General features: G+C 48.6%; 1 protein-coding gene across 7 annotated transcripts in view; it reads left to right on the forward strand.

Annotated features, from left to right (window-relative positions):
• The window catches only part of TBC1D22A (TBC1 domain family member 22A), a 419,760-nt gene that overhangs the window by 16,745 nt on the left and 385,280 nt on the right, over positions 1–17,735 (forward strand). For all 7 annotated transcript variants that reach the window (XM_003812372.6, XM_055106057.2, XM_014343350.6 and 4 more), the window contains exons 2-3: positions 13,202–13,258; positions 14,183–14,523. In XM_003812372.6, the coding sequence (XP_003812420.3) occupies positions 13,202–13,258; positions 14,183–14,523 (398 nt within the window). The remainder of the gene's footprint in view (positions 1–13,201; positions 13,259–14,182; positions 14,524–17,735) is intronic.

Here is a 17,735-nt window from a genome sequence, read left to right on the forward strand (position 1 = left end):
TTTTTTTTAAAGGTGCCCACCACCACACCCGGCTAATTTTTGTATTTTTAGTAGAGACGGGGTTTCACCATGTTGGCCAGACTGGTCTTGAACTCCTGACCTCAGGTGATCTGCCCGCCTCGGCCTCCCAAAGAGCTGGAATTACAGACGTGAGCCACAGCGCCTGGCCAGGACAATTTCAAAATACTTCCATTTCCTTCATATTTTCTGTTTTCTATAATAAACACACATTGCTTTTGTTATGTGCGGGAAAAAAATCATTGTAAAAATGCTGTTTCCAAGACCTATTTCCAGAGATGTCCGTTTGACCCAGTAATTGCCTCAGCCCCTGCTGGGTTCTCAGTGCTCCGAGGGCTGTGAGGAGTGTGACATGAGACAAAATGCAGTCCCTGTACCAGGGAGTTTGTGGCCCAGAAGCAGCACCACATAGCTGGGAGCCTTCCAGGACAGCGTATGTGTTGCTGCCAGTCAGAGTGGTGTGGGTGTCGGGGCGGGACAGCCCTCGGAGACCCTCTGGTTTGGGTCTCAGGTACCACGTCTTTCTGCTGTTGACCCTCGGGGTGGGCACAAGTTTCAGATTATGCTGTGGACGGAGGGGATGGTGGAATTGTTCACTGTTGTCATAATGGTTTTTCGTACATTTTTCCTCCAAAGCTCCTAGAGTTAATTTCCTTGGAAAATTTACTTCTGAATGTATTTTATAAATCTGGGGAGTATCACCATGTGTTAGAATGAACTGAGTGGTAAATTCAGTTGCCAATTTGAGTACGTATTTCAGAAAGCTGCTATTGAACCCTAAGGGGGCATTGAATAATGACTGTGCTTGGAGAAGAGAGGTTGATTAGCCATCAAATGAATTTGACTAGATGACTTGCCTGTTTACTTCATATATGTGAAATACAGAGAAGCATTTAATCGTAAATGTTTCATTTATTTTATGATCCCGAGAACATTGCAGCTGGATTTATTGCTTTTCCATACTTTTATTTTCTTTCACTCTTCCCTGTTTCCCTCACTGCTATTTTCACCTACTGCTGTTTAACCTTCAATTAAAAAAAAAAAAGCTGTTCTGATACACCATCAGGTTTGTTTGAAAAGAGCACCTTGGTGTAGAGGCTTCAAATTCAAACCAGAAAAACATTCTGCAGGATCTGCCGGGGAGAGCTGCCTCCTGTCAAAACCCAGCGGCCTCGCAGCGTTGGCCCGAGTTGCTCTGTCCCTCTTGACTCTGACTTGTCTCTTCCTGCTTCAGAGTCACCTGTATCCTCATGGATTAGCTGCCTTCACTGAGGCGGCCCAAGGACAGGGAGAGGGACTCTCGCTTGTTCACTGTCAGCTTTCCAGGACCAGCCCGGGCCTGGTGTGGAGCAGGTGCCCAGTCAGTGTTTGTTGAGTGACTTGAATGGAGAAACATAACGCAGCGTAGTCAGTAGAAGCTGAAGACATCTCTGTTGCACGCTGCTGTCAAGCAAGGACCAAGTTGGAGGCCTTAGCTATCCAGAAGTAGATTCTCAGCAAGTATTGGATTTTAGTATTTTGTTTATTTTTTTTTAAATTTAAGCTTTTCTGAATCATGTTGTAAAGACAGCTCTGGGCACAGTCCTGAAGAGTTGGTGTTGATGTCAGGGACCCATTCTCTTTCTCTTGGGCATTTCCCCCTGCCCCGACCCCCACAACTGACCAGTGTCTCCAGCCTGTTCTTATGCCGTGACCCCTCTGCTCTTCTCCCTGGAGGTGCCCTCCCAATTTTGTTTTTTTTTTTAGACAGGGTGTCATTCTGTTGCTGGAGTGCAGTTGCTGGTGCTGGTGTTGCTGGTGTCACTGCTGGAGTGTAGTGGTGCGTGATCTTAGCTCACTGCAGCCTTGACTTCCTGGGCTCAGGTGATCCTCCCGCCTCAGCCTCCTGAGTAGCTGGGACTACAGGAGCACACCACCATGCCTGGCTAATTTTTATATTTTTTATAGAGACGGGGTTTCACCATGTTGCCCGGGCTGGTCTTGAACTCCTGGACTCAAACGATCTGCCCACCTTGGCCTCCCGAAGTGCTGGGATTATAGGCCTGAGCCACCACGCCCAACCCCAGTTCTCGTGTTAGACCTTAGTTTACCTGCCTCACCTGCCATGGGTGTCCTCGGGTTCCCCTTACGAGTGGTGGCATTGCAGTTGCATCTCCCTGTGCCTATGCTGAAAAGGGGAGCTTTGGCCACAATTCTGAGGGCTGTTTTTGGGGAGGGCATGGGGAGGTCTTTTTGGTTGGGGGTCTTCTCCAGGGCACAGCCTCTTGGGGCATCTCTCTGCTGGCCTCTCCCTGGCCTGCCCTGGGGTATCTTGTCCCTTGTGCACATTGTTCCACTTTCACGTGCGTGCGGCCTCTCCTGTCGTGGGTTAGAGTCTGTGACCCTTCATCAGTGTCTGCTCATGCGCTCTTCCGTCTGAGAGCCCCCGCTGTGTGTTTGTAGGATCAGCAGGATGTGTACGCATTGACCAGAACACCCAACTAATGGCCCCTGCCTTGCTCACTACTAACCAGTTAGTCCTCCTTAAGTTTGGGGGCAATGAAATCTGTCATTCTCATGTGAAGCATGCTGAAGTGTGTTGTGCTGTGGTGATTTACGCTACAAACTTGTCATTCATGGTGGGACAAGTGGACTTGGACTTCTTCTTCTTATTATTATTGAGATGGAGTCTCACTCTGTTGCCCAGGCTGGAGTGCAGTGGCACGATCTCGGCTCACTGTAACCTCCGCCTCCTGGGTTCAAGTGACTCTTCTGCCTCAGCCTCCTGGGTAGCTGGGACTACAGGCGTGCGCCATCACACCCAGCTAATTCTTGTATTTTTAGTAGAGACGAGGTTTCACCATGTTGGCCAGGATGGTCTCGATCTCTTGACCTTGTGATCCTCCTGCCTCGGCCTCTCAAAGTGCTGAGATTACAGGCCTGAGCCCCCGTGCCCAGCCGGACTTGGACTTATTTAAAGGTTGAATGAATGAGGCTGCTCAGCCATCTCGAGCCTTCCCTTCCATGACGTCCCGGCCTTCCTGGGACACAATGGGGTCAGGGAGGGGGCCCTTCCTTTCCTCCCTTCCATCTTTGTGGAGATACCACGTACATACCACACCGTTCGCCCATTTAAAGTGCTTGGTGTTTTTAGTATATTCACAGTTAGGCAGTCATTACTACAGTCAGTTTTAGAAAAATTTCATCACCACAGAGAGCAACGCTGTACCTGTTAGCATTCACTTCCCATTCTCTCCTCCCCACCCTTGGCAACCATGGGGCTGCTATCTGGCTTCAGGGATTTGCCTGTTCTGGATGTTGCATGTCAGTGGAATCATACAGTATGCGGCCTTTTGCGTCTCTCAGCTTCGTGTTGTCAGGATTCACCCATGCTGTGTTGTGTACCAAGACTTCATTCCCTTTATGACCTAATATTACTCCATTGTATGGTTAGGCCACGTTGTATTGACCCACTCATCAGCTGGTGGACATTTGCCTTCATTCTTTGGCTGTTATGGTTAATGCTGTACAAGGTTTTGGTGTGGATGTGTATTTTCATTTCTCTTGGGTATCTACCTCCGAGTGGAATTGCTGGGTCATGCGATAACTCCATGTAACCTTCTGAGGACCTGCCAAACTGTTTTCCACAGCAGCTGCCCATTTTTAATTTCCTACTAGCAGTGTGTGAGGTTCCGGTCTCTCTGCATCCTCACCATCACGCTTTAGCATCTTTTTAATTTCTGCCATTCTGCTGGGTGTGAGGTGGTATCCGATGGTGGTTTTGATTTGTGTTTTTCTGATCGCTAATGATACTGAGCTTACTTTTTGAAAGATTTCTGTTTACAGTGTCAAAAGAATGGGCAGACTTAGAGTTATCAGCACTGTGCCCCCAGGAGTCCTCCATGTTTTGACCCTTCTGGAGAGTAAGGCGGTGCTCCAGCAGTGTGCCCGTGTCCAGGCCACGCACACCTCACCTTCACAGAGCCAGAGCGATCTTTAAAAAACTAGAAAGCGTTTCAGACATTCAGAAAGGGCACACAGGCTGATGTAATACAGAACACACCATATCTCCATCCAGCATGGGAAAGAGGACGGCGCACACACGCAGTTGATGCCGCTGTGGGGTCTTTGCCTGAACTCAGCTGCTCCCTCCACCCATTCTGAGTTTTGTGTGTCCATTCCCATGTGTGCAGGAGCAGTTTTTTTTACCACTCGTGTATCAAAAATGATATATAGTATCATTTCGCATTTAAAAAATTTTTTTAAAGGATGCCACACTGTCAACTTGCTCTCCTCTTCAGTGTTCTGTTGATGACATTTATTTGGATTGGTTCTGGTGGTTCTAGTTCATTCACGTCTGCTATGGTTAGTATTCCATTATATGTATGTATTCTGGCTTATGCATTATTCAGTCAATGGGCATCTAGGTTTATCTCAAAAAAATTTTTTAATCTTTTTTAGCATTATAGACATTGCTGAGCTCATCTCCTGCGTGCTTGTGCAAGGGTTCTCTAGGTCGTCTATCAAGAAGTGGAATTACGAGCTCATCTCCTGCGTGCTTGTGCAAGGGTTCTCTAGGTCGTCTATCAAGAAGTGGAATTACGTCATATGCATCTGCTTTTCATAAGGAATCACCAGGGTTCTTTTTAATAAAAAACAGTAGATTACTGCAGTGTTTCAAGGCAGTTTAATTCATTAAAAAGTTTATTGACTAATATACTTTTTTTTTTTTTTTTTTTTTGTATACAAAGTCTTGCTTTGTTGCCCAGGCTGGAGTGCAGTGGTGCGATCACAGCTCACTGCAACCTCAATCTCCTGGGCTCATGTGATCCATCTACTTTAGCCTTGTGAGTGGCAGGGGCTCCAGGTACTTGCCACTGTGCCTGGCTAAGTTATTTTTTTGGTAGAGATGGGGTCTCACTATGTTGCCCAGGCTAGTCTTGAACTCCTGGTCTCAAGTGATCCGCCTGCTTGGTCTCAAGTGATCCGCCAGCCTCCCAAAGTGCTGGGATTACAGGTGTGAGCCACCATACCTGGCTGGTTAATATACTTTTTTAAAGACAGATTTCATTATCTGAATTGAGGTAGGTGGGTATGTTGCCACATATTCTTTTAAAATATCTTTAGTTGTAGTCTGCTTTTCTTTTTAGCTATGCAAAATCAAATAAAAGTGCAATTTTGATTAGATAAAATGGGGTTCCTTTAGTCTCAGTTGAACTTTGTTGGAACATTTAGTGTTTAGTAAACAAAAATGGTTTGCCTATGAAGAATTTATGAATTTCTGGCTGTCCCGGGAGGAAAAGCCTGTGGCCTGTGATAATGTTGCAGAGACTTTTTTTAAAAAAGGACATGCAAATAGTGGCCAGTAGGCCAAGAAGCATGCTGGTTTTGAGCAATAGAGATACATTGGGAAATGATAGGAAGAATGTAAACGTTCATATACAGAGAGATCGATAATATTGATAAATGCTATTTGTAGGTCATGTCCCAGTATTCAGATTTCTGTGATATACGGTCATCTCATTTCATACATGTTCTTATTCCCATTTCCAGGATGAGAAAACGAAAACTCAGAGTACTTACTTGGTTAAAACTTTACCAGCTAGTAAGTGTTGGAGCTGGGCCTTGAACCTGAGCCTTTGATTTTTAAACCTGAAAGCTTTTTACCAATGTCAGAGAGGCATCCAAGACATTTCAGGAAAAGGACATGACAGATAGATTGTGCTTGATCTAAGCAGGCTGTATCTTTTTTCCACCCCCTGGCATAGAGCAAGCATTTGATTCTGCTCATAGGGTTTGTGGGTCAGAAATTCACATGGGGCACAGTGGGATGTCTTGTCTCTTCTCCATGATGTCTGGGGCCTCACTAGGAAGACTTGAAGGCTGGGGCTGGAATTATAAGAGGGCTGATTCACTGACTTGTCTAGCGGTGATGCAGGCTGTCCGCTGGGCCTTCAGCTAGTGCTGTGGGTTGTAATGTGTACATATGGGAGATCCTTGTGGCTAATTTTGGCATCTTCAGAGAATGGGTACCTGGGTTCCAAGAGCGGGAACCCAAGAGGACCAGGTAAAAGCTGTATTGACTTTAAAACATTATAACATCTTCCCTGAGATACAGATAGAACACAATTCACCCACAATAGCCTTCACCCATTTAAAGTATATAATGCAGTGGTTTTTTTAGTGTCTTCAAAGTGTTGTGTAACTATCACCACAATCAATTTTAGAGCATGTTTATTGCCTCTAGAAAACCTCGTGTGTCCTTTAACTATCACCCCTGCCTTCCTCCCTGTTCTAGTCCTCAGGTAACCACTAATCTACGTTCTCTGTATATAGAATTGTCTATTCTAGGGATTTCAAATAAATGGAATAATATAATGTGCATTTCTTTGGTAATTATCTTCTTTCACTGAGCATAATATTTTCAAGATTGATCTATGTTGTAGCTTGTATCACTACTTTTGTTTTGAGACAAGGTCCTGCTCTGTTGCCCAGGCTAGAGAGTGCAGTTTTGCCAACATGGCTCACTGCAGCCTTGATCTCAACCTCCTGGGCTCAAATGATTCTCCTGCTTCAGCCTGCCATGTAGCTGGGACCACAGACATGCATCATCATGCCTGGTTAATTTTTTGATTTTTTGTAGAGATCGAGGTCTCACTTTGTTGCCCAGACTGGTCTTTAACTCCTGGGCTCAAGTTATCCTCCCCACCTTGGCCTCCCAAAGTGCTGGATTACAGGCATGAGCCACTTCCCATCCTTGTCTTTTTCCTGAGCTTAGGGGCAAAATATTCAGCCTTTCACCATTAAGTGTGATGTTAACTATGAGTTTTTTGTAGATATCCTTTATCAGGATGAAGATTACCTTTGATTCCTAGTTTGTTGATAATTTTTATAATGAAGGAGTATTGAATTTTATCATATGCTTTTTCTGCATCTATTTAGATGATCATGTGGTTTTTATCCTTTATGCTATTAATATAGTGTATTGCACTAATTGATTTTTGGTTATTAAACCAACCTTGCATTTCTTGGATAAATTCCACTTGATTATGATACTTAATCCCTTTTTATGTGTTGTTGGATTTGGTTTGCTAGTATTTTGGGTTTTTATGTGTATATTCATAAGAGATACTGGTTTGTAGTTTTCTTTCTTTGTGATATCTTTGCTTGATTTTGGTATCACGGTAGTACTTGCCTCATAGAATGAGTTGGGAAATATTACCTCCTTTTCTAGGTTTTGGAAGGATTTATGAAGAACTGGTATTAATTCTTTTTTATCTATTTGGTAGAATTTACCAGTGAATCCCTCTGGGCTTGGACTTTTCTTTGTGCGTAGTGTTTTGATTACTAATTTAGTCTCTTTATTTTTATTTTTTATTTTTTTGAGACAGGGTCTTGCTCTGTTGCCCACACTTGAGCGCAGTAGTGCCGTCATAGGTCACTGTAACCTCAAATTCCTGGGCTCAAGTGATCCTCCCACGTCAGCCTTCTGAGTAGCTGGGACTACAGGTGTGTGCCACCATGCCCACTAGTTTTTTGGTTTTGAATAGATGAGGTCTTGCTTTGTTGGCCAGGCTGGTCTTGAACTCCTGGGGTTCAAGTGATCCTCCCACCTTGGCTTCCCAAAGTGCTTGATTACAAGCGTGAGCCAGTGTGCCCGGCCTCTAATTCAGCCTCTTTCCATGTTATGTATCTAGTCATATTTCCTCCTGCTCCTTGAGTAAGTTTCAGTTGTGTGTATCTTTCTGGGAATTTGTGCATTATATCTAATTAATTTTATTTGTTGGTGTACAGTTGTTCATAATATTCTCATAATTCTTTTTATTTCTGTAAGGTTGATAATAATGTCTTTTCCATCATTTCTGACTTTAGTAATTTAAGTCTTCTCTTTTTTCTTTTAGTCAGTCTAGCTAAAGGTTTGTCAATTTTATTCATCTACTCAGAGAACCATCTCTTGGTTTTGTTCATTTTCCTTATATTTAAGGAAATAACCAGACCAGCAGCTTTCTGTGTCTCCGTGGAGTCCTGCTGTGGTTCTGGGAGTTGCCTCTCCTCTCTTTCTGTCTAGTGGCCTGGCCAGTGCATGTGGCGGCTCCTGCGTCTCCCCTTCACCAGAGTAGCTCTGCCTTTACCTGTTTGGCATTTCCATGTAACATTTCTTTTGAAAAGTTGGTTTACTGCCAAAGTACTGGCTTTCATACAGTGAAACCCCACAGAACAAAACTGGAGCTGCGTGCATTAACATTGATACATAAAGAACAATCTTGAGGGAACATCTAGTTGCAAAGATACATATGTATGAAATGATAATAGTGTAAACTTTGCAAATGTGCAGAATAATACTTTATGTTGCCCAGAGATCCACGTCTCTTCCATAATAGTATAAACTCTTACATGGAAATGGAAAATGTCAAATACAGGTTGGTAGCCACCTCAGAGGAGGCAGGTAGAGAACCAGAATGGGGAGGGTTTCAACTCTTATATGACAAAATGTTGGAATTTGGTGGAAGTGAATCTCTGGGTGGTGTCTGTGTGGTTATTCCTTATGTCCTATATGTCACTAAGCTGGCTGCAGCCTGCCAGGGGTGGGTGACTTTGGGCAGGCTACTTTTTTTTTTTTTGGGACGGAGTCTTACTCTGTCGCCCAGGTTGGAGTGCAGGGGCGTGATCTCGGCTCACTGCAAGCTCTGCCTCCCGGGTTCACACCATTCTTTTGCCTCAGCCTCCCGAGTAGCTGGGACTATAGGCATCCGCCACCACGACCGGGTAATTTTTTGTATTTTTAGTAGAGACGGGGTTTCACTGTGTTAGCCAGGACGGTCTCGATCTCCAGACCTCGTAATCCGCCCACCTTAGCCTCCCAAAGTGCTGGGATTACAGGCGTGAGCCACCACGCCCGGCCAGGCAGGCTACTTTCTTAAGCTTTCTGTCCCTCAGTTTTTCCACCTTTAGAATGGGAAGAGTAATGATATCTGCCTTATTGGGTTGCAAAGATTAAAGGAGTTAACACATTAAGAGTTTATAGAGTAATGCTCATCTCTGTTAGCTACTACTATTATTCTCTATGTTTTATTGCTTGCAGTATTGATAGTAAAAAAGAAACGGCATGTTGAGCAAATCTGGAGGCTGTTGAGAGTGGTTGGAGCTGAGCAGTGGCATGTGGCGTGGTGGTCACAGGGCTGTTCCTTCACTTTTCTGTGTGTTTCATTCCTTTGGTAAAAGTATCCAGCACCAGCCCCACTGGGACCCGCCTGTGGTTCATGCCACAGGGCGTCTGTGTCCTCAGCACCCAGGACAGTGCCTGCCACGTAGTTCCTTCCTGGTTGAGAGGAGGGATCAGCGCTTTGCTTTCAGGTCATCTTCAGTTTGAAACTGAAACTCACTCTGATGTATGCAGAAATAAATGTGATGTTTTCATCTGGATGCTGACTTTAGAATTTTCTTCTGAAATCATATATTTCTCCTTATTGGCTTTTTTTTTGGGAAGGAGAAGTCATAACAAACCCTTCAAGGGGCCAAACTCTTTTGAATTCCTTTCTCTTCTCTGGGTTTCCAATCTTCCTCTGTGGAGTGAGGGGTGGGACTGGGCTCCTGGGCCTTTGAAGGAAGGCCGGGTGTGGGCTCATGTTTCTGCTTGCTGTGGTGACAGGCCCTTGGCTGCCACTTTGATGTCCCACTGATTCCACTGCTCCTGGCCTTCAGATCAGGTGCGTGCTGTTTTGTTTGTCTCAACCTTCTGCCAGCCACTTTTCCTAGTTCTAAGTGTGATTTTTTTTCTTAAGGAATCTTCCTTCTTTTCTTTTTCTTTCTTTCTTTTTTTTTTTTTTTTTGAGACAGAGTCTCGCTGTCGCCCAGGCTGGAGTGCAGTGGCGCGATCTCGGCTCACTACAAGCTCTGCCTCCTGGGTTCACGCCATTCTCCTGCCTCAGCTTCCCAAGTAGCTGGGATTACAGGCACGTGCCACCACGCCCGGCTAATTTTTTGTATTTTTCATAGAGACTGGGTTTCACTGTGTTATCCAGGATGGTCTCGATCTCCTGACCTCGTGATCCGCCCGCCTCGGCCTCCCGATAAGACTGGGTTTCTGTGCTCCTGTGACATGCTCTTGTAGGAATCATCATAGAACAGTCAAAATGCCAGTTGAAGTTTTGCTTTTGTGAGTAAACTGTAAGGGCCGGAATAGTTTGGACGTGTTGTGCTTATCTTGGCCTCCCCAGTGCCCTGTCCGAGAGTCAGTATCGAAAAAATGTTTGTCAAGTTTTGCTGAAAAATCTTAGAATATAAAAGTGAACATTTGGTATAATTAATACGTTGTGCTACAGGCATAGGAATGGGATACCGAATAGAAACTGAGTGGGAAACTGAAAAATGACCCAATGTAATATTTTAACGTTAAAGATGATGTTCTCAAAGCAGTGGGTGAAAGGAGAGGTTACTGAATAAATGACATTTGAACTCTTCTTTATTTTTTTTTTAAAGTTTCCTACTAAACACTATATAGCAAAATAAAATAAATTCTAGGTGGATTGAAAACTTAAGGGTAGGAACGAGCCCTCTAGAAGGATTGAACTAGCACACGGCAATGTTTATGCACTCTCAGAAGGGTCAGGCCTTTCCAAGTGTCGTCCCCAAAGTGGAATCACGAGGAAAGGACACAAGAGTGGCTCAGCCTCCCAGACCAAGGAAAACAGATTGGCCACTGCCATTGTCTTTCTGTGACTGCTCTAGCAAATCATCACAAACTTACTGGCTTACAGCAAACATGGTATCCTAGAGTTCTAGAATTTGCAAGTCTGATGTGGGTCTCACTGGGCTAACACCAAGGTGTTGGCGGGGCTGGTTCCTTCTGGAAGCTCCAGGGGAGAGCGTTTTCCCTGCTCTCTCCAGCTTCAGGAAGCCGCCCACATTCCTTGGCATACAGCCCCCTTTCTCCACGTACAGAGTCAGCCATGTTGCATTTGTGTGACCTTCCGCGGTCTCTTCTGCTCTGACCACAGCCAGGAAGGTTCTCTGCTTTTGAGTACTCATGATTAGATTGTGCCCATCAGGATTGCCCAGGATGGTCTCCCACCTCAAGGTTCGTATTCTTAATTGCATCTGCAAAGTCCCCTTTGCCATGTAAGGTGACGTAGTCACAGGTTCTGGGCATTAGGATGTGGACGTCTTGGGTGGGGGCCGTTATTCTGCTGACCACACCACCAGAACGACTAAGAAGGAATCCTCTGTTTACAAGGTTTTTTTTTACAAAGCAGTGAGAAAGTGGTGAGCACCTCATTAGAAAATGGACAAAGGGTATGAGCAGACAATTTACAAAAAGGAGGTACAAATGAACAAAATAAAAAAAAAAAGTTTTACCTCACTAATGAATGAAGAGGCACATAGCCGACACAGAGACCACTGTTCTCTTGTTGAATGAGCAGTGGTGTGTGGTGTTGACACTGCTGGTGGGATATGAACCACGGCTCTTCAGCAGTGTGGACCAGTGGCCTTTTTAATGTGTGCTTTATGTCCCAAGCTTTCCATTTCTAGGAGTTTATCCCCAAGAGGTTATCATAGTTGTGTGCAAATATTTGTCTCCAAATATCTTTATTACTTTTTTTGTAATCACTATATTATTTTATTTTTTAGAGACAGGGTCTCACTCTGTAACCCAGATTGGAGTGCAGTGGTGCATTCTTGGCTCACTGCAACCTCCACCTCCCAGGCTCAAGCAATCATCCGACCATTTTTTTGTAATCACTTATTTTATTTTTTTGGGACAGGGTCTCACTGTGTAACCCAGGTTGGAGTTCAGTGGTGCAATCTTGGCTCACTGCAACCTCAGCCTCCCAAGTAGCTGGGACCACAGGCTTATGTCACCACGCCCAGCCAATTTTTTTGTATTTTTTGTGCAGACGTGGTTTCGCCATGTTGCCCAGGCTGGTCCTAAACTCCTGAGCTCAAGTGATCCGCCCACCTCGACCTCCCAGCATTGCCAGTATTGCCTTCAACAAACAGAGATTCGTTTATTTCCTGTGTCTGGTAGTCTGTGGTGAGCAGCGCAGGGTTGGGCAGCAGCTCAAAGCCGTCACAGCCCCATGCTGTTTCCTGCCTGTCTGCCCTGCTGCCCTTCATGGTGGCATCTTCACTCACGCACGATGGCTGAGGCCTCACCTCTGTGTTCCAGGCGGAAAAAAGGGAAAGAAGCTGGGGGCCAAAGGGGTGCTAGCTAAGCCTGTTTTTTTTTTTTTTTTCCAGAAAAGTAAAAACCCGCATTTATTTCTTGCTGGCTATGAAAAATAAATGTGTGTCACAGGGCCAGCCGTGGCTGACGTCAGCCAAAGGAGCAAAGGCTTCTGGGTAGAGGTTGATGAGTCAACCAACAGTGTCTGCCACGTGGGGTATTTCATTTCCATCAGTTTTCCAAATTTGCTCTGATGCATGTAAGACTTTTATAGTAAAACTGTTAAGTCTTTTTCTTTTTGAGACGGAGTCTTGCTCTGTCACCCAGGCTGGAGTGCAGTGGCACGATCTCGGCTGACTGCAACCTCCGCCTCCTGGGTTCAAGCCATTCTTCTGCCTCAGCCTTCCCAGTAGCTAGGATTACAGGCATGTACCACCATGCCCAGCTAATTTTTGTATTTTTAGTAGAGACAGGGTTTCACCATGTTTGCCAGGCTGGTCTCCAACTCCTGACTTCAGGTGATCCGCCCGCCTTGGCCTCCCAAAGTGCTGGGATTACAGGCGTGAGCTACCGTGCCAAGCCTGTTAAATCTTTTAAAAAATTATATTTATCTTTTGCAATTCTGCATTCAATTTCAGACAAAATGATGACAGGTGAGAATTCCCAGGTGGGCGTTTCTTCGAGTTTTTAGTCTGTGGGCAGAGGCCACAGTTCCTTCATTGCACTCCCAGACACCCTCATCACCGTGTGGATGCCCGAGGGTCTGTGGTGGTGCTTGTCGGGCTGAGGTCCATTCTCAGGGACGGGCTGAATGCCCTGCTTGTGTGGGGTGTGGGGTGTGGGCTTGTATGGTGCCACTCATCCCTTCTGAACTGGGCCCTCAGGACCCCGGGTGGCTGCAGAGGGGCCTGCTACAGCCCATGAGGAGCTGCTTCCTTCAGTCCTGTGGGTTCCTGGGAGCCCACCTTTCGGCTGAGCTGGTGGAGGGCTCTTGGGAAGGCAGGAGAGAGGCTCACTGGTTTTCCTTTTCTTTTCCATCAGCATCCAGCACGTGTATGGTGCCCAGCACCCCCCCTTTGATCCACTGTTACATGGCACGTAAGTGACGTTCCAACCTCACTTGGCGTCTCGGCTCTGATATGGGAGGGCTGTGGCAACCCCGGTCTTCCTGCTCCCTTCCTGCTCCCAGGCATTCCTCAGGGAGGAGACTGGTTTCTCATTCAGCCACACTGATCAAGCAGTCGCTTTGTGTGAGATACTGTGCACCCCGTGCTGCGCATCCCGGTGAAGATGGCAGATGTGGGAGCCACAGCCTGATGTGGGGAGGTGGGGGAGCCCTGGGGAGAGCCAGGAGCTGGCATCCTTTAGCCATGGGCAGCCTGGCTGCAGCCCATCCATGCTGGCTTGTCCTTTCCGCTCCTCCTTCCCGCATTCTCCACCAGCTGCTGGAGCCCGGCCCTGGCCTGTCCTGGCCCCTCCACAGCAGGCGGGAGCGCAGAGTGTGGGGCTTGTGCTGGGCTGTTGTGACCCTGCAGGACTGCACCTGTCTGACAAGTTTCTCACGTGAGGTGGGGCCGATGTTGTGTGTTGTCCTATTTTGGGGGAATCTTGTTTAAATGATCGTGTCTTCAAATCCATATACCACAGGCCTGCACCCTGCACAGGCGCTCCTGGCCCACACCCCTCACTGCTGGGCAGGAGCCTTACTGGGATTCGGGGAAGGTGCCCCAGGCACTGGCCAGAGTGAGCTGGGGTGGTCCTGCAGGGTATCACCATGTGGCCCTGCGCCTCCTCCCAGGTGACCTTCCTGGAGCCCCCTCCCCCTCCTGCCACTGAGTCCTCATGGGCTTCGCCTGCTCTTCTTTTGGCTGTCTCTGTGAATTGTGTTTGCTTTTTCACTCACTATTGCTAGATCGAAGCTGAACACTTCTATGCCTGTCTTTTCACCTGGGAATTCTTTCCTGGCTGGTTTTGGGTGAAGCCTTCGAGCATGTACGAGTAAAGACTGCCTTTGCATTGCAGTTTGCTCAGGTCCACGGCCAAGATGCCGACCACACCAGTGAAGGCCAAGAGGGTCAGCACCTTCCAGGAGTTTGAGAGCAATACCAGCGATGCCTGGGACGCTGGGGAGGATGACGACGAGCTCCTGGCCATGGCGGCGGAGAGCCTGAACTCCGAGGTGGTCATGGAGACGGCCAACCGTGTGCTGCGCAACCACAGCCAGCGGCAGGGGCGGCCCACGCTGCAGGAGGGGCCAGGGCTTCAGCAGAAGCCCAGGCCCGAGGCAGAGCTGCCCTCACCCCCCAGCGGCGACCTCCGGCTGGTGAAGTCGGTCAGTGAGAGCCACACGTCCTGTCCTGCAGGTACGATGGGAGGACTGAAGAGATGGTCTGGGTTTCTGGCCAAGCTAAGAAAGTGGCCAGAACACACTCACTGTGGGAGAATCAGTGGGTTCCCATCCTCATTTGCAGCAGGCCCCCTGGCCCACGAGAGCCCTTATGGTTCTCTTCCAAGGATAGGGGAGTGGCCTGCGCTCTTTCCTAGGTCCCCCAAGTGCTTTCTTCTGTCCTAGCTACGTGCGTGTCTCCTCCCAGTGGAGTGGAGGCTTCTGGCCTAGCTAAGTGCATCTCTTCTCCGAGTGGAGTGGAGGCACCAAGCTGTTGTGGGCTGGCCGTGAGAGGGCCACGGGGGAGCAAGCGCCTGGGGACACTGTCTCCCTCCTAACTCCACCAGCTTGCGATGGTTCCATGGGTGACATTGCCAGCCGAGGGGTCAGGCCCCTGCATGTTTAGGGGCTGGCCCTCTAGGCAGCTTACAGGATTCCTGCCAGGTGTGTGTACACGTGGGCTCAGGTCTGTAGGGGCTGGGAGTCTGACTTTTGGGTCGGCCACGTTTGCACTCTGACCCCCTCGGGTGGGGTCGTGTCTGGTGCCATGTGCACGGCACTGGTGCGCAGCAGCTGTTCTTGAGGCTGTTTCTGTGGCTGCTGCTCTTTATGTGTTGCAGGCCATCACGTCTGTGATGGAAAAGCTGCACGGTTGTGCGATGAACCCACCGTGGGCCGCGGGCACTGTTTTCAGAGCTTGGGATACCCCACTGGACAGACTGAGGTACATCGGTGCCCTGCGGCAAGTCCATTCTGGTGAGAGGGACAGATGCAGCACTGCCCACAGTCAGCAAGGGGGCACAGAGCGTGCTGGGAGGCAGCAGGTGCCACGGTCAAGAGAGGCAGAGAATGGGGTGGGAACGCGGTGGCCCTGAGAGCAGTGGGAAGCAGGTGTCATCTGAAACGGGGAGGTCAGGGTGTCTTCGTGTCAGTGGTGCTGTTGGGAGGCAGGGGGTGAGGGGCAGGGGCGAAGGCCAGCTGGAGCGGCCACTGGCCCTCATAGGTACCTCCCTCCAAGGTCTTCTGGGGGCTAGGGTGCTCTCCCCACATTTCCAGCTGAGAAGATGGAGATTGTTAGGGTGGCCTGATTTTACCCTGGAGAACTAGGTTTCATACCTAGGTCTAGTTTTTAAAACCACTTTCTAGGAATTGGTTAACTTCTAAAATGTTACAGCTCTTATTAGTTGAGAATGCTGTGCGTGATTTCATTTGATCAGTTTTCTTTTTGGAGTGTAATAAATTTTAAAGTCTTTGAACTCGTAACTGGAAATCTGGTGATGGCCTTTGCAGGAGGCTTGGAAACCTGGTGACTGACTAAAGCATGCACTGACCGCTTTCTGCAGGCCCAGTCCTGGGCAGCGCCCTTCAGCCTGTGGCAGTCGGAGTTGGCAGGATCCCTGGCTTCATCTGCTCATGGGTGGTGCTGACATTGAAGCTCTGTGAGCCTCTCCGCACCCTGCCCCCTACCCCCAAGATGCAGGGCACTGTCAGGCTGAGAGTGGCCAGGACCGCAGGACCACATGGTGTGTGGCTGGGGGATCTGACAAGAGGCAGGCTCAGGCTGTGACCAGCTGGGGTCGGGGAGCTGTGAGATGTCACCCTGGGATGTCACCCTGGGATGGCCTCATCCTGGAAGAGCCAAGCAAAGGATGCTGCAGGCAGCTTGCGCTGGGAGAAGGGGGCCCATGACCTCGTTGCCTTGTGCTCCTACTTGCCTGCCTTGGAGTTGGCCACCTTTCCTGTGTTTGCTTTCTGGGCAAGCTTTTTTTGAGTACTTCAGTATAGTGACAATGATACCATATATTGATCATTTACTGTGTGGCAGGTACAGTATCAAGTCCCTGTGATACTAAACTCATTAAGCTTTGCAGCAACACTAGGACATGGACTTAGGGGCTCTGCTCAGGAGTGAGCGGCCCCTTACGTGTCCTGATGAAGCCACATCCGTCATTTCTGAAGATCACAGGGAAGTCCAGCTGAGCACCTTTAATTCTGGGACTCAGTGCACAGCTGCTCTTCCTGCTGAATATTCACTCTGAGGAACTTTAAGTGCTGCTGAAGCAGGAGCCTCTGAAGGAGGGAGAGGGGGCACTGTCACCCATGGTCCTCCCCTCTGCTCAGGTGCTGGTTCTCAGCCCTGTCTGCAGTAAGGCCGGCAGCGGAAACTCTGGAGCCAGACGCCCCGGGCTGGAGCCCCAGCCCACTGCTTGGTGTGCGGCTGCTACAAAATAGGAATCACGGCAAGGGCACTGAGGCTGGTGGGAGGAGATCCTCCTGGGGGTTGGGGGGAGTCAGGGAGAGTGGGCAGCGGGGATGGGGGAGGAGACAGGGCGGTACTCCGAAGTCTATGTCCCCACTTTAGCAGACTTTTCTGGAAATTTAACTGGGCCACATTCTGCCCAGAGGCCATAGGTTGCCTGGCTCCTGGATAGCCTGAGGGTTTCTGTGTGAATTATTTTCCCCCACTCCCAGGTTATGAGGGAAACGTGGGTGCTCTGTGGGAAGGAGGGCGCGGGGGAGTGCGGCTCCTACCTCCTTGCTCAGCGGCTGCTGGAGTGGATGTCGGCCCGTCAACTGCAGCGTTTGCTTCGGCTCCATTTCCTGGAGTTTATTTTTCACTCTACTTTAATTTTCAGTTTTTGAAAAATGAGATAGCTAGACAGGAGTTAGACCCAGGAGTTGGGAGCCTTTCCCAGCCTCTTGCTTGTTGGTCTCGGATGGCCGTGTTGAGTGATCTGAGGGCCTTAGGGTCTTCCCTTGGGCTGACCCGGTCCCGGGTTGCTGGGTGGAACGTGGTATCTCACCACCTGCTTGGATCCCCGTGGGCCTATCCATCTTGGGGGTCAGTGGGGCCTTGTTGGGCAGCAGCAGAGGGCGGGAAGGAGGGCGGGCAGCTTGTACTCTAGTGCCACCGCGGTCACTGCCTGTGGTGGGGTCTGGGAAGGTGCCATCCCTCACCTGTCTGGCTTCCTTTGTTTCCTTGGGATGAGGGTCCCTGTGGGACCTTCCTCCCAGGGCACTGGTGAGACCCAGGAGGGCCAGGCAGGTGGCGGGGTTGGGCACGCTCTTGAGATGGCAGGTGAGAGCCCTCGCAGCGCCCTGGTTCCTGCTGTGTCCCCACTGTTGCCTTCTGTCCTCAGCACCTCTGCAGGCTTTCTCCTTTCCCTCATGGTAACTCATGGGCTTGCC

Source organism: Pan paniscus, chromosome 23, assembly GCF_029289425.2.
Source record: "Pan paniscus chromosome 23, NHGRI_mPanPan1-v2.0_pri, whole genome shotgun sequence".
In the NCBI taxonomy this organism is placed as follows: Eukaryota; Metazoa; Chordata; class Mammalia; order Primates; family Hominidae; genus Pan; species Pan paniscus.